Source organism: Borostomias antarcticus, assembly GCF_949987555.1.
Source record: "Borostomias antarcticus genome assembly, chromosome: 16".
NCBI lineage: Eukaryota > Metazoa > Chordata > Actinopteri > Stomiiformes > Stomiidae > Borostomias > Borostomias antarcticus.
Genome location: NC_140249.1, coordinates 22,865,119 through 22,879,813, shown reverse-complemented (window position 1 = coordinate 22,879,813; position 14,695 = coordinate 22,865,119). Strand labels below are relative to the sequence as shown.

The following is a 14,695-nucleotide window of genomic DNA, read 5'->3' as shown; positions in this document are numbered from 1 at the left end:
TCTGCCCTCCTACACATCCGAGCTCAACCCTCCGCGTCACATGTTCCACGGCGCCGCCCGCCACGCCCGGTCACGAGCTCCGCCCGCCCCCCCCCCTCCCCCGGGTCACGTAAGTCCATCGGGCGCGGTCATCTCCAGTGGTCATCTGCGGGTCATCGGTCCTGATCACCCCCCCGCCCCCGCCCCCCTCGCCAGCCCCATGCCAGGACTATCTGCTGCTCACAGATGTGGAAAAGCACCCTGCTGTGATCCTGAGCCAGTCTGAAGGCGTCCTGGAGCATTCCTGACTAGATAAGGGCAGGTTCTGGACCAGCCACTGGTCATGAGACCAGGGGTGGATAGAGGGTAAGGATTTGGGGTGAGAGAGAGAGAGAGAGATAAAGAGAGAGAGAGAGAGAGAGAGGGGGGGTGTATAAAAGAGAGAGAGAGGGGGGGGTGTATAAAAGAGAGAGAGAGAGGGGGGGTGTATAAAAGAGAGAGAGAGATAGAGAGAGAGAGAGGGGGGTGTATAAAAGAGAGAGAGAGAGGGGGTGTATAAAAGAGAGAGAGGGGGGGATGTATAAAAGAGAGAGAGAGGAGAGACGCGGGGCGGGAGAGAGAGAGAGAGAGAGAGGGGGGGGTGTATAAAAGAGAGAGAGAGAGGAGAGACACGGGGCGGGGGAGAGAGGAGAGACGCGGGGCGGGAGGGAGAGAGATAGAGAGAGAGGGGGGTGTATAAAAGAGAGACAGAGGAGAGACGCGGGGCGGGAGGGAGAGAGAGGAGAGACGCGGGGCAGGGGAGAGAGAGGAGAGACGCGGGGCAGGGGAGAGAGAGGAGAGACGCGGGGCAGGGGAGAGAGAGGAGAGACGCGGGGCAGGGGAGAGAGAGGAGAGTCGCGGTGCGGGGGAGAGAGAGGAGAGACGCGGGGCGGGAGAGAGAGAGAGCGAGCGGAGCCTGCTTGTTCTGACCCCTCCATCATGCGTTCTTGAGCAGATTTACAGTGATAACAGATAAAGGCTCTTTGATAGGCTGCAGGTGCACTCGTTTAATGAGCGCCTCCCTCCCTCCGCTCCAAAACCAGACACGCAACGGAGGAGACCCCCACCTCCGTCATCCGCAGCGTCTCACCGGCCCGACGCTCATCTCTGATCCCCCCCCCCGACAGCCGGTCAGTCGGTCGGTCAGCGGCAGGGGCGGCGACCGGGGCCCCGGAGAGCGGACCGGAGCTACGCGCTGGTGTTTGTTTGTGGGCGCTCTCCCCTCCGGTCGAGGCCGAGCCCGGGGAATTGCTGATGACGTGGGTTGTGGCCGGCACAGGAAACGTGGGGAGGAACTTGCGGCTTTATATTAAGTGCCGGGCGGTTAACAGGAAAAGATAACCTGTTTCTGTTGATACAGTGAGGAAGTGTAAATTCAGACCGTCTTGGCGGTACTAGCTGGTTACACGTTCCCAATTTCGGGCTTGCTGGTATTTCCTAGCCTCCGTGCGGTTTTGTTTAGTTAGTCAGAGTGCAGCTACGGCAAGAGAAAAGCAAACAGGTTCACTCTGTCTGTGGATTTGAGCCTCTCGAAACAGCAGGAGTATTTCAGCTGAGGAATATAATTAAATTAGATCGGAATGGAATTGAATAAAGATTTACACACCACATCACACAAGCTTGGGGCTATTGCTTTAAGCTGTGGCTCTACAAACTTTGACACATCCAGTCAAATATGCATTGTGTGTATAGCGTGAATAAACAAATTATGAATGATCACATTTAACTGGAAAGGCCTACTGCTGCACAAGGAACAAATGATTTCCGGAAACAAAGGGTTAACTTGTATTCCTCTGTCTCCATGGCTCACTGGTTGGCTGTCTTATAGTGTGAGCTGAGTCTGTTACATATTGCTTGTCAAACTCTAGATTATTATAAGTGAACACTCATCCAGGTGGGCAGTTCACACCTACTCTGAACCAGCCAGGCCAGTGGGGTGAGGGAGGCCCCTGTGTCAATAGTAGAGTAGTAGTGAGAATTACTAGACTGCCCTAGTGACGTTGCAGAATGACTCACACACACACACACACACACACACACACACACACACACACACACACACACACAGGATAGCAACCTATAGGGGAAGTGACATTTGACCTAGAGAAACAACATAGTTTCAAAACCGCTTTCTCATATTGTATGTAAAGCATTTAAACCGCACTAGTGGCCTCTTGAACCGCGAGAACTGCGAGAAACGCGTCACAATAGCGCGCGTGTCATAAAGGTCAATTTAGGGAAGGTCCATATTCCGCATAAAAATAACAAGAAGTTCCATATTTACAGCATTCTTGGTGAGCTACAGTGTTGTTGCTTCCCTGAAGAATGGCGTGTCTGGTCACACACACCCCTGAGCTGGGAGAGATATGAATCCCATCAACATTTTAAAATAGAACACAAGAAAAAAAAACTGGCATCTTATCTACCTATCCTCAGTTACCAACGAGGCAGCGTCATCTCAAACCAAAATAACTTCATGACTTAGGACACACACACACACACACACACACGCGCACACACACACACACACACACACACACACACACACACACACACACACACACACTAAGAGTCAGCCATCCCCTGATGGTATTCCCAGTGTGCTTCAGACAGCACTTCCTCCTCCTCCTCGTCGTTCTGAGCCCAGGCCAGTGTTTGGTCGGGGGGGTAGAGGCTCCTAGACGGGCCCTTTGTCTGGCCAGGAGCCCCAGACACAACAGTGGCCAGCGGAGGCCCCTCACAATGGAGCTCCACACAGAGCCCCACACACGGGGACAATGGGTCCAGCTCCGAGAGGGGGTGTGCAGCTGAGCTGAGGTTACCCACCTGCCCCCCCCTCCCCCACCCCCGACGTCAGAGCCAGTGCAGGTGTCTTTCTGTTATTGCCCTCAGCTGTGGTGAACTGCAGTAGGAATAGAGAGAGAGAGAGAGAGAGAGAGAGAGAGAGAGAGAGGGAGAGAGAGAGAGAGAGAGAGAGCTCCTGTGTTGAACTACATGTTAGAACACCAGGTCTGACTGGGCCTTTAGATTGGGGGAGAGATGGCTGGAAAACGCCTCAGGAGGGAGAGTCAGACTAAGTGAGTAGCAGAGTCAGACTAAGTGAGTAGCTGAAAAGGCCTCAGCCTCGGTAATAGATAGCACTAGAACTGGTGTGATGGAATTTCATGATAAAAGCGATGAATTATATTACGTTAAAAAAAATAATCCTGAGAGAAATGGGAAATGGATACTGTGTGTGAAAATGTTGCTCATTTAATGTGCACTGGTTGGGTTATTTTATAAAGTGCTGTACATTAAACAGTTAAGATATTTTTTATTTTTTTTAATTGCAAAAACATTTTGCAAAAGCAAAGTATTTTTTTTAAATGTGACAGAAATAATGAAATAAAGCAATAAAGACACACACACACATACACACACACACACACACACACACACACACACACACACACACACACACACACACACACAGTACTGTATAATAGGCTGAATCCGAATACATGTCACAACACTGAAAATATGTTATTTCCTGTAGTTTCGCTTATCCACATCATTGTACATCCATATGCTGAATCTGACCCTTGATTAAAATGACATTTCCATGTTTGTAAGCCTACATCACTCATCTTCAGCAATTCCAGGCTTTGTGCACTAATGCTACCTAATTCTACCGTTGCTGAAATAAACGTGTAAAACATTAAAGTATTTAAATACTTACACTATTACTGCGTATGTTTTGCATGACTTTTCTGCAGAACTTGCACATAACTACATTTCAGTAATGCCATCAGACAAACGTTACTGGCTGCAACAAGTGGTGTGCTTTCCTTCCTCTCCATTTGATTGGTTGGGCCAAACGTCAATCACCGTCTGTTTTCAAAATCTGCCGATTTCATCATATTGGGAGTGTCACACTATCCGCGCGCGGCAACAGACCGTCGACTGGAGCTTCTTCTTCTCTGAGCTTCTCTGAGCTTCTCTGAGCTCCTGCATACCCGGTAGTTCAACACGACCACGGAGATAAAAAATATACTAACTTTAAACTATAGCAGTGATTAAAACGTCGGTGGAACACGGGGTCTTATAATGCCAGAGTTATCATCGTGAGAAATGATCCAGACACTGTAGCCTATAACTTGTGGCACAGAATGTGGTTTCAGTGCGTCTCCTCTCCAAATGCAAGCAGTCTACTAGTGATTCAGACTATCAGCTGCGTATCGCAAGGTAGTAAAGTCACGAGTCAGAAACACTTCACACACTCGATGTTCAAGCTGTTTTCTCCTCATCCTGGATAGCCTACACTGACTGAGGTTGGCCTTGGTTCACTAATGCACAACTATCAGACAGTATCAACTATTCTACCACACCCAAAAAATACATTTAATGCACCCAGTTTTTGATTGACCTTTATTTATATAGGTTAATCTCTTTGATACATGTCATTAGGAAGAGACGTGTTCTCATGACATAGAAGCACCTTCATTACATAAACATATTAAGACTAATTTACAGATATGTACCCAGATATGTACCTACAGTATTATTGATGTGTATTACGTGTTCATTTGGTGTAACTAATTTCAATGAAGGATAGACTTAGATAGGATAGATGAGGAATATCTTTGTGCCACTGGCTGTGCATGTGCATGTGTGTGTGTGTGTGTGTGCTGCAGATTGTTCATAGTGTGTATGCAGGAGATTGTTCATTGCAAGTAAACAAAAAAAATCTTGATAGATTCAAATTTCTGTTTTAATTGATTGCAACATATTTTATATCCACACATTACAAAATGCACATCAAATATTTTATCAGGCTCAGTTTGCAACCTTGTTGATAAAAAACTACCAAAAATATGCTTTTACAATAAAAAGACAATTATAATTATGTAATTATGTAAATGCCACTTTGGAAACCGGAATCAAAAACCCATTTTATTCTACATAAAAAAAGCTTGACATAAATAAGTTAGTATAATTTCTCAGTGTTTTTACAAAGTTATGTACACAGGTACACCTCAAAGATTTACACAAATACACAGGCAGAGTGACTGCTTTTCTGAGACAAGCATTTCCTTTCTTTCGATGGGTAGTCCTACAGTTTACCTCTGGTTATAACACATATCTATGTCAATGAAATGGAAGATATCTTGGATGCACACATTTGCATGGTCAGCAGGCAAACAACTTAAATGGAAAAAAAACAAAAATACACTGTAAATACAATGTGGAGTCAAAACTAATGAAAATGTAGACTATAGTACTGACAAAACCATAAGCAACCATGTATTTGGCATTGTAGGACAATCCACTCACCGGATACCTTCCTTGTATATCAAAGATTTGCCTACTCACAGTGTGAGATAACTTAGGCAAATTAGCAAGTGGATGAAACAGTATATGATTAATACTACCTGTGCAGTTAGTACAGTCCTTATCCTTCAGTCAATGAGTACCGCACACAACTCAAAAAAGACAAACAAAACATAACTTAACATGCGGCAGAGGAAATCTAAAGGAAGAAATAATATTCCAGAACTGAATTCAAAATGTAAGCCTACACAAATCGTCTCCAAACTGATTACAATAAATATTGGGCAACTTCACATAATACACCAGAAGAGAAATGTGTCATTTGCTGATGCAATATTTCCTTGGGTGACAAATCTTGAGAGAACTTTGAATTAATGACACTGAAATGTAAAAAAAAAAGAGAAAAAAAAGAGAGAAATGGGGAAAAAATATAATGACAAAGGCTACATATGTACCGTTCTTCACTTGAGAGATTAACGGAGATGACCCACAGTGAATGATGAGGAACTCTAATCCAGAATCATTTTTCAAATGTAGCAGGATTCAATATGTATAATGGTCAAAGAAAGTCACACTGCCTTTAGAGAGGAGAGGGAAAATAAAGCAAAACAATGAACAGCATTTTGGAAAACAATTCTTAAACTACACTGCAATTCTTCAAGTCAAATCAAATTCACACTTTTACATAAAGGAAATTTATTTTCTTAATACGTTTTATGTGCTACATATGGAGAGGAAAATATACACAGGTAGTAAAAAAATGAGCAAAAAAGGAAATCAAACCTAATTGCACACTGCTACATCTGACTGCTTTAGAGGCAGTCACTTTATGAGTGCCAGAACTTTAGTGTTTCTGTTCAGTGCTTGCACAGCCCCTCCATCCCCAGGAGAGTTGATATGTTTGTTTTTTTCTTTGTAGTTCCTCTTCAAAATCACCCAACACTGAGGTTTTCAGAAAAGGGGAAATACATCTTCAGCTCTGCGGAGGGGAAAAAATAATATATAAGATGTATTAGATACAGCAAAAGCAAATGTGTTATGTGGTTGATCAATCGGGTGGCAAGAGTTTATGAATTCTTAACCGAGAAAAGGGCAGGAATAAAGTCACAGTGGCAGCAAGGGCATGACAATATCTAGCCCTGGAGTGATAGTAGTCTATAGACTTAACAGTGAAAAGGGAGGCTAAACTCAAGACTACCAGAACACCTGAACTCTCCCCTCAGAGCTTTACAATATGGTAACTGACACAATTTCTACTATGCATATGCTCATATACTTATCAATGAATGCTTTTGGACCTTAAGTATATTTCCATTCACATGAATAGACAGATGTTTTCCGAGGAACGCACTCCCCCAGTGAGACCAGCCCCCTTCTGCCTGCTGAAGCCAATGGTTGCTGACGTGTTACTATAGTGTTGTTCAGAGGACTTGTTTACGGTTTCGTCGGAAACTCAACCTCACCGTGGCCGTGGTTGTAGTAAATGTCGCCTATGTGTAGCCTCTTGGACTTTAACCCTTTTTACACCACGCAGTGCATCAAAAGTTACTTGATAAATCATACGTTTTAACAGCAAATGGACGCCCTGCTAGCTGACAGAATGGCTCGCCTATATGACAAGAAAATTCAGACAATAGTTTTGACAGCCCACAAAGCTGTCACCGAAATATGGATAAAAAACGTCAGCTTCCCAAACAATACGTTAATAATAACAACTGTATAAAATACGAGTGTATTTTAGCTGCTATTCGTCTCGTAAACGGGCAATGCATGAACATTGTGAATATTTGCGTGTAAACTTCCTCACAGGATTCCAGAACAGAAATTCCACAACTCGAACGCACCGAGATGACGTGTAAAAAAATGGAAATTCAGTTGAATTTGAAGCCCTTCACATTTCCACACAGTCTGTTCACTTCACGATGATCTGAAAAGGTCTTACCATTCTGCACCTCACGTCTGACTCTTTGGACTGGTTTTCCTGGGTGTGTGTTCCCCAGAGTGCGTTAAGCCCGGGCAGCGAGACACATCATCCGAGCTAGTGTGGGACCTTTTATTTTGGGACGAGGGGTCTGCAAGAAGAAGAAAAAAACACAATTTAAGTCAATTCTCGAAAATGGTACGACTGTCGGGTATAAAAACGCAATCTGCAACATTTCCTATATGTCGTGCCTTATAACGCACACAGATCTTGAATCGTTTAAATTATTACGCAAGATCTTATCAGCGCGCGCCGTAACAAAGTATCCAAATGCTCTGAGTGTTTTCATTGTTACCCAAGAGAGACCAGCAACGAGAAAACACAATCAGCACTATGTTTCCAACGGGCAACTAACACAAGTAGGCTAGTCTAAACCATTTTTGCATTTAACTTTAATCAGCCGCAGCCGTACCGTGACAAGCGGCTCTTTTCCTCTGGCCGGTGCACTGGTCCTTGCACTCCATCTGACTATCAAAGATCTCGGTGTTTTCTGAGGGCAGTCGGGGAGTCACCACCACACAGTTATGATTCCCGTTTACATCCACATTGTTATTCCCAGACGGGCAAACACCCTTCGCTGATCGTTGCGCTCTGTGGTAGAAATTAGGAATGTCTTTACAATCCACTAATTCCCAATCGAATTTCCCACTCGTGAGCGGCCTGTGACTCGCAAAATCGAAGCTCCATTTATCCGAGGACGCATCTTCCATCTCCTGCAAATGTCCCTTTAAATCCCTCCTTAACTCTTCGTGATCCACCGAGCCGAAAAGGTTTCTGCAGGCTGAAGGCTTCGGGTGATCCGACAAGCGAGCATCCGTTCTTTCCAAAGTCGGGCTCCCATTTGAAAGACGAACATCTGACATTTTCCGAGAATCAAAAAACGCTCAAATATAACACTTAAAAATGTCTATTTCCTCCTTGCTTAGCGCGATCCAAAACAGGCGTAAAAACCACTGATCAACACGCACGCACGCATGCCATGCATAGGTCTGGACAGAAACACTAACTGCCAATAAGGGAATGCGAGCAAAAGTAGTCTCCACAGATCATCAAAACAAAGTGCAGTTACAGAGGCCACTCCTGTCAATTTCGTCTCTCGTAGTAAGAGAGAAGAAATAACAGACAAACCTTTTCAGTACCCAATATGGCGATCGTGGGCAGGCAGGCTGGAGAAAAATGATTGACACACAGAGCTATTTAACACAGCGAAGGCCACTCATTGGTTAAAGGGCTTGGGCCCGCCCTCCTCTTAAGGTGATCATACATGTTCTAGTGTTGCAACATAACAGCTCAATGGATGCAATTTTGTAACTTCACGTACCTGCATACGATGATACTCCGGCACGCGGAAATATAGCAATTTAATTCTCTACTGTTGTTTGAGAGGGAGTTTGGACAGTTCAATAAATAATCTTGATAAAAGTTAGACGTAAAAAAAACTGTCTATTATTATAATGAACGTTTTCTGAAACTGCTTTGAAATAATATGAAGTGTAAAATGCAATCCCCTCCAAAGCTCAAAACATTTTTGTATTTAAATATATTTGAGTACTATATATTCATACCACCTTAAACGTTTGACACATTTGAAAATACAAACTAACCTATGGGTGTGGGGACCTGTTGCTCCAGTTGTAATGCACACAGTCATATTATTAAAATACATCACAACACAACGTAATGCATTGTACAATTATTAGAAAAATTGTACATTATTTGGTGTTTGGTTTGGTATTTGAAATCCAATATTTACACTGGAAGATGGGTTTAATGGAATAGATTGCTGTCACCACACACACTGGTGTCTTTAGTAGAACAGCAAAAGGCCGGTATAGATGTCAAAGGGGTAAATACTGGACAGCATCTTTCCTCGAGGGCCATTGTATTTAAATACCAACATGAATAATCTGAATAAAATTAGAAAGATACGTTTCTGGGAATTTTTACAATTATATTTTCACTTTGTAAAGAATTAACCTGTAGCCTACCCAGCTGGAGAGGAATAAAAATCCCCTGTTAAAAGAATACTATCCATAGAAATGAAGCAATATATTTCTAATCAATCAAAATGATTGGATCAATGTTAACAACATTAGATATGCACTTTCTTTTATTGAATTTATCTCACAGCGATAATATAACTAGGGCCTCTCAACATTGCGTTGCCACTGCCCTTTTCAACGGCTCCTTTCCCCCTCGACCACGGTAGGAAGAGAGGGAGACACTGACACCTAGTGGTGGAGATCTATAAATAAAAAACACACTAAATGGCGGTTTGATGTTGAATATGCCCCGCCCCCCAAAAACTCACACGTTACAGATCAGCATTGACCAGGACGGACAATAACAACCTGACAAAATCCACAAACAATTCTTGTTTTAATACATTTTTAATACCTTATACTAGGAGAAGACAAGAGTTCTGTCTTTACTTTGCAGTCCAGCCCAGAATAATACCTTAAATACTACCATCCAATCACATCCCATAAATACCACCACAGAAGACCAACCCTTAGGCCAAAACTAGGGGTATTTCTCAATAAGAGAACGAACTGTTACTGTAAGGGTTCCATCTCCTCTCACTCCCAGTCTCCCTGCCGTACCTCGGTCCCTTTAGAGTACTGGAGAACTTTCCGGAGCCTCACAGGTTGAGCCACTTGATGATGTGGAAGTTCTTCTTGCCGACCCGGAGGAGGGTGAGTCCGTTGGCCAGGATGTGGAGGCCGGGGGTCAGAACCTGCTCTGGGCTCTCCGTCCTGCTGTGGTTCATCCATACCGCCCCCTCTGATACCATACGGTACCTACACACACACACACACATGCATGCGCACACGCACACACATACACACACACACACGCACGCACGCGCCCACACACGCACGCACGCGCCCACACACACACACACACACGCGCGCACACACGCACGCGCCCACACACACACACACACACACACGCGCACACACACACACGCACACACACACACACGCATGCACACACGCATGCACCCACGCACACACGCATGCACCCACGCACGCACGCATGCGCCCACACGCACGCACGCACGCGCCCACACACACGCACGCACGCACGCGCCCACACACACACACACACACACACAAAAGAACAAGAACATAGTGTGAGCCTGATCACATTATATGAGGTTATCCATATTCAGGTACATAACATTACACTAGATAAGAGTTCAAACACAGATCTGAGAGAAGTGGACAGGTGGTCTCCGTAGCCCATAGGCCAAGTAGAGGTCTCGCTATCTGGCTCAAACTACATCTATTCAACAACGATAACGCGTGTTACCTGCATCTTTAGCCTGGCTCATCTGCTACTGCAGCATTGCTATCAGAGCCACCAGCGTTAGCATTAGCCGCTCCGCTAAAGCACTCAAACAGATCTGCTTGTAACAACTTGTAAGTGTTTCATGAGGGTGCTGGTGTTACCCCCTTTAGACACAACTAACTTTTTACGGTACATAAATTGCATTTGCACCGTCGGTAGATTTGGTGAAGTACTGTTTTTCCCTGTTCTCCACTATGCCTACTTCCTCAAGTGGCCTCCTGTACTACTAGTGAGAGGCAAACAATAACAATGTGACGTCATCGCCTGTCACCAGCAGCTTTGTCATGATTAAGGGACGGATGCCAGCTGCGTCGGCTGATTTATGAAACAAACGTGGCTCCGTGGATTTATGAACGAGTTAAATACCGATAGCAGCACCGTTTGTCCATTCCGTTTATTGATATTTCGGTACTGACCCAATGACGTACCGGCACCAAAAAATACCGGTTCCCGATACCCATCCCTATTCAATACTCTCAGCTTCACACACGTGTGCTTATGCTTAGATAATATTACAGTGAGCAGATGAAGGTGCACTGACAGGGGCAGGTGGGGCGCGGTGGGGGAGTGTCCCTACCCTTTGGGGCCCTTGGGGAGGCCCTGGACCCTGGGTGGGGGAGTGGGGGAGTGTCCCTACCCTTTGGGGCCCTCGGGGAGGGCCTGGACCCTGGGTGGGGGGGTGGGGGAGTGTCCCTACCCTTTGGGGCCCTGGGGGAGGGCCTGGACCCTGGGTGGGGGGGTGGGGGAGTGTCCCTACCCTTTGGGGCCCTGGGGGAGGGCCTGGACCCTGGGTGGGGGGGTGGGGGAGTGTCCCTACCCTTTGGTGCCCTGGGGGAGGGCCTGGGCCCTGGGTGGGGGAGTGTCCCTACCCTTTGGGGCCCTCGGGGAGGGCCTGGACCCTGCGGCAGGCGTCCAGCACCGAGGTCCCTGGCTCCAGCAGCAGCTCATGGAACGGGGCCTCCCTGAACAGCTCCTGCAGCTCCTCGTCACTCATCTGCTCCAGCGCCTGCAGACTGCTGTGGAACAGCGCGTTGGTGCACCTGCACACACACACGCACACACACGCACGCGCACACACACATACACACACACACACACACGCACGCGCACACACACGCACACACACACACACACACGCACACACACGCGCACACACACACACACACACACACACACACACACACACACGCACACACACGCACACACACACACAGACAGACAGAGTAATATAGAATTAAATAAGAGTATCAAATGTAACACAACATTGATTGACACAAACTCTCACACACACACACACACACACACACACACACACAGTAATATAGAATTAAATACAGTATCAAATGTAACACATACCGCATTGATTGACATAAATACACACACACACACACACACACACACACAACCACACACACACACACACACACACAGAGTTAAAACACAGATGTGAGAGAAGTGGACAGGTGGTCTCCGTAGCCCATAGGCCAAGTAGAGGTCTCGCTATCTGGCTCAAACTACATCTATTCAACAACGATAATGTGTGTTACCTGCATCTTTAGCCTAGCTCATCATCTGTTGCTGCAGCACTGCTATCAGAGCCACCAGCGTTAGGCCTGATTCATAGTCGACGCAAACAACGCAAGCTACGTTGTGAACGCAAGCTCCAACATGACTCTAAAGCTTGCGTTCTGTGTTTTGTTTTGTGGAAACGCAAGGAATTACACTATTGCTTGCGTCAAGTGACAAATTTCGGCATGACACACGCAAGGACGCAACGAGATCTTGCGTGGCCTTGCGAAGCTTGCGTTGCTTGCGCTTATGTAGTTTGCGTCGACTATGAATTCGACAACACAACACACACACGTTCTTACCTCTTGGCGCTCTCTAAGCCCTCCTTGCCGTGGACCAGCTTGGTGACCTCGGCGGCCAGGCGTTTGTGGGCCGTCCGTTTCCCCGGATCCCGTCTCTGCTGCTCCATCACCTTCTCCACCTCCGGCAGGGAGAGGAAGGTGAAGAGCTTCAGGTACCTGCAGCACAACCAACACATCCTTCAGGTACCTGCAGCACAACCAACACATCCTTCAGATACCTGCAGCACAACCAACACATCCTTCAGGTACCTGCAGCACAACCAACACATCCTTCAGGTACCTGCAGCACAACCAACACATCCTTCAGATACCTGCAGCACAACCAACACATCCTTCAGATACCTGCAGCACAACCAACACATCCTTCAGGTACCTGCAGCACAACCAACACTCAGCGTCCACCAACACATACACACATATTCACTTCAATAAAGCAGGATTATCATTAGGGTTAATAGTTAATTGACTATCGATTAATTGCCGATAAGAATTTACTCGAGTAAGATTTGGTTACTCGATGAATTGCTTGTTAATGAAACAGAACTTTTCTTTTTGGGAACGAACGTCATCAACGGATGTTATGCACATGAGGGCGCCACGCCATGTAGTGAAGGCTAATTGGGATGCTGAGAAATTTCAACGACACAGCGGAAGACAACACAAAAATGAAGCGAGTAAAGCGCAGTCCGGCGCTGGACGTTCTGATCTATTAATTGACTAGATTGGCTGGAAGCCGTGTTAAAATACTTTGTAACACACACCTGCGACTGCATATCATTCAATTTTCAGTATTAATGCGCCTCCCATTTGATCCAATGCATTGTATTTGTTGTTGTTGCTTGGCAACCCTTTTGTTAGGGGAACTATTTTGCTCGGCGGAATTGAGGGAATGATGCTTCGTTTTGAATAAATGTTAATATTTTACATTGCTGTGTGTTTATTTTACACTAATAGCTGTAGTAACCGTTGTATAAAAGCAATAAACCACTCGAGGCCGTGTGTTATAGTGATTTTATAACAGCTAGGGGAGTTTTAGGCTAACAACGCCCCCTAGCTGTTATATCACTATAACACACGGCCTCGAGTGGTTTATTGCTTAAGTCTACACTTTCCACAACAGTGTAGACCTGACGGTCTTACATGAGTCAGCCCTGCGTGAGTCAGTCCTATGAGGCCGGTGTCCTGGTTCAACCTACCCCTCCACGCTGCTGTCCGGCTGCCTGAGGAAGAACTGGTAGAGGTCAAAGGGCGACGTCTTGTCCCTGTTGAGCCAGACGGCGTTGCCTGCAGTCTTCCCTAGCTTGTCTCCCACAGAGCTGGTCACCAGTGGGATGGTCAGGCCATACACCTCCTCCCCGGTCACCCTGTGACACACACACACACACACACACACACACACACACACACACACACACACACACACACACACACACACACACACACACACACACACACAGATAAGTTACTAAGAACTGTGTCAGGTTAATGCTGTGTCCTAAGAACTGTGTCAGGTTAATGCTGTGTCCTATGTTGCATGCTCATTTATTGGAAGGTTTAGAATGATCACTTTAATTGAGTTATTAATGGTTAGGGTTAGCAATCAATTACAATAATACGTCTTGTTATTACTTGTGAATAAACTCGTGTCCAGACATCAAGTTTCCCAGCTGGTCTGTCCCCCCCAACTGAATCTTACAGCCATAATGCTGATTCAGGTGGTAAAAGTCATAGGCTTGGAAGAGCTGGTAGGAAAACTCAGTCAAGCTCATTCCCTCTGGACTCTTCAGCCTGGACTGGACACTGTGCCGACTCAGCATGGTCCCCATCCGGAAATGTCTTCCAACTTCTGACAGGAAGCTCACCAGATTCCAGTCTTTGTACCAAGTCAAATTGTTCACTACAGTTATGGTGCCAAGCTTTTTAGAGCCGTCATGGAAGTTCAGTTCGTGGTTGGTGGATATTCTCTGTATGCTCTCTCTAATGCTCTGAGTGTTGGTCTCCACGGTGTCTGTAGATAGTCTCTCTCTCTCGCTCGTCTTCCCACTCGGGTCCCCAATCTGGGCCGTGGCACCACCCAGGACAGCGAGGACATTATGTCCCGCCGCTCGGAAATGCAAAAGACCGATGATGGCAAGCAAATTCCCCACGTGAAGGCTGTCCG

General features: G+C 46.0%; 2 protein-coding genes across 2 annotated transcripts; both read right to left on the bottom strand.

Moving 5' to 3' along the window:
• Positions 1–4,799: 4,799 nt before the first annotated feature.
• cdkn1bb (cyclin dependent kinase inhibitor 1Bb) lies at positions 4,800–8,397 on the bottom strand. The gene is made up of 3 exons (XM_084450875.1): positions 7,722–8,397; positions 7,271–7,400; positions 4,800–6,307 (listed from the first exon to the last, which is right to left on the bottom strand). The coding sequence occupies exons 1-2, from the start codon at positions 8,170–8,172 to the stop codon at positions 7,282–7,284; spliced, it is 570 nt and encodes a 189-aa protein (XP_084307001.1). The 5' UTR covers positions 8,173–8,397; the 3' UTR covers positions 4,800–6,307; positions 7,271–7,281.
• Positions 8,398–9,950: 1,553 nt separating this feature from the next.
• On the bottom strand, positions 9,951–14,470 carry yars2 (tyrosyl-tRNA synthetase 2, mitochondrial; the record flags this gene model as incomplete). The annotated part of the gene is made up of 5 exons (XM_084451403.1): positions 14,164–14,470; positions 13,731–13,898; positions 12,535–12,690; positions 11,533–11,703; positions 9,951–10,110 (listed from the first exon to the last, which is right to left on the bottom strand). The coding sequence occupies exons 1-5, from the start codon at positions 14,358–14,360 to the stop codon at positions 9,951–9,953; spliced, it is 852 nt and encodes a 283-aa protein (XP_084307529.1). The 5' UTR covers positions 14,361–14,470.
• Between the last annotated feature and the right edge of the window lie 225 nt (positions 14,471–14,695).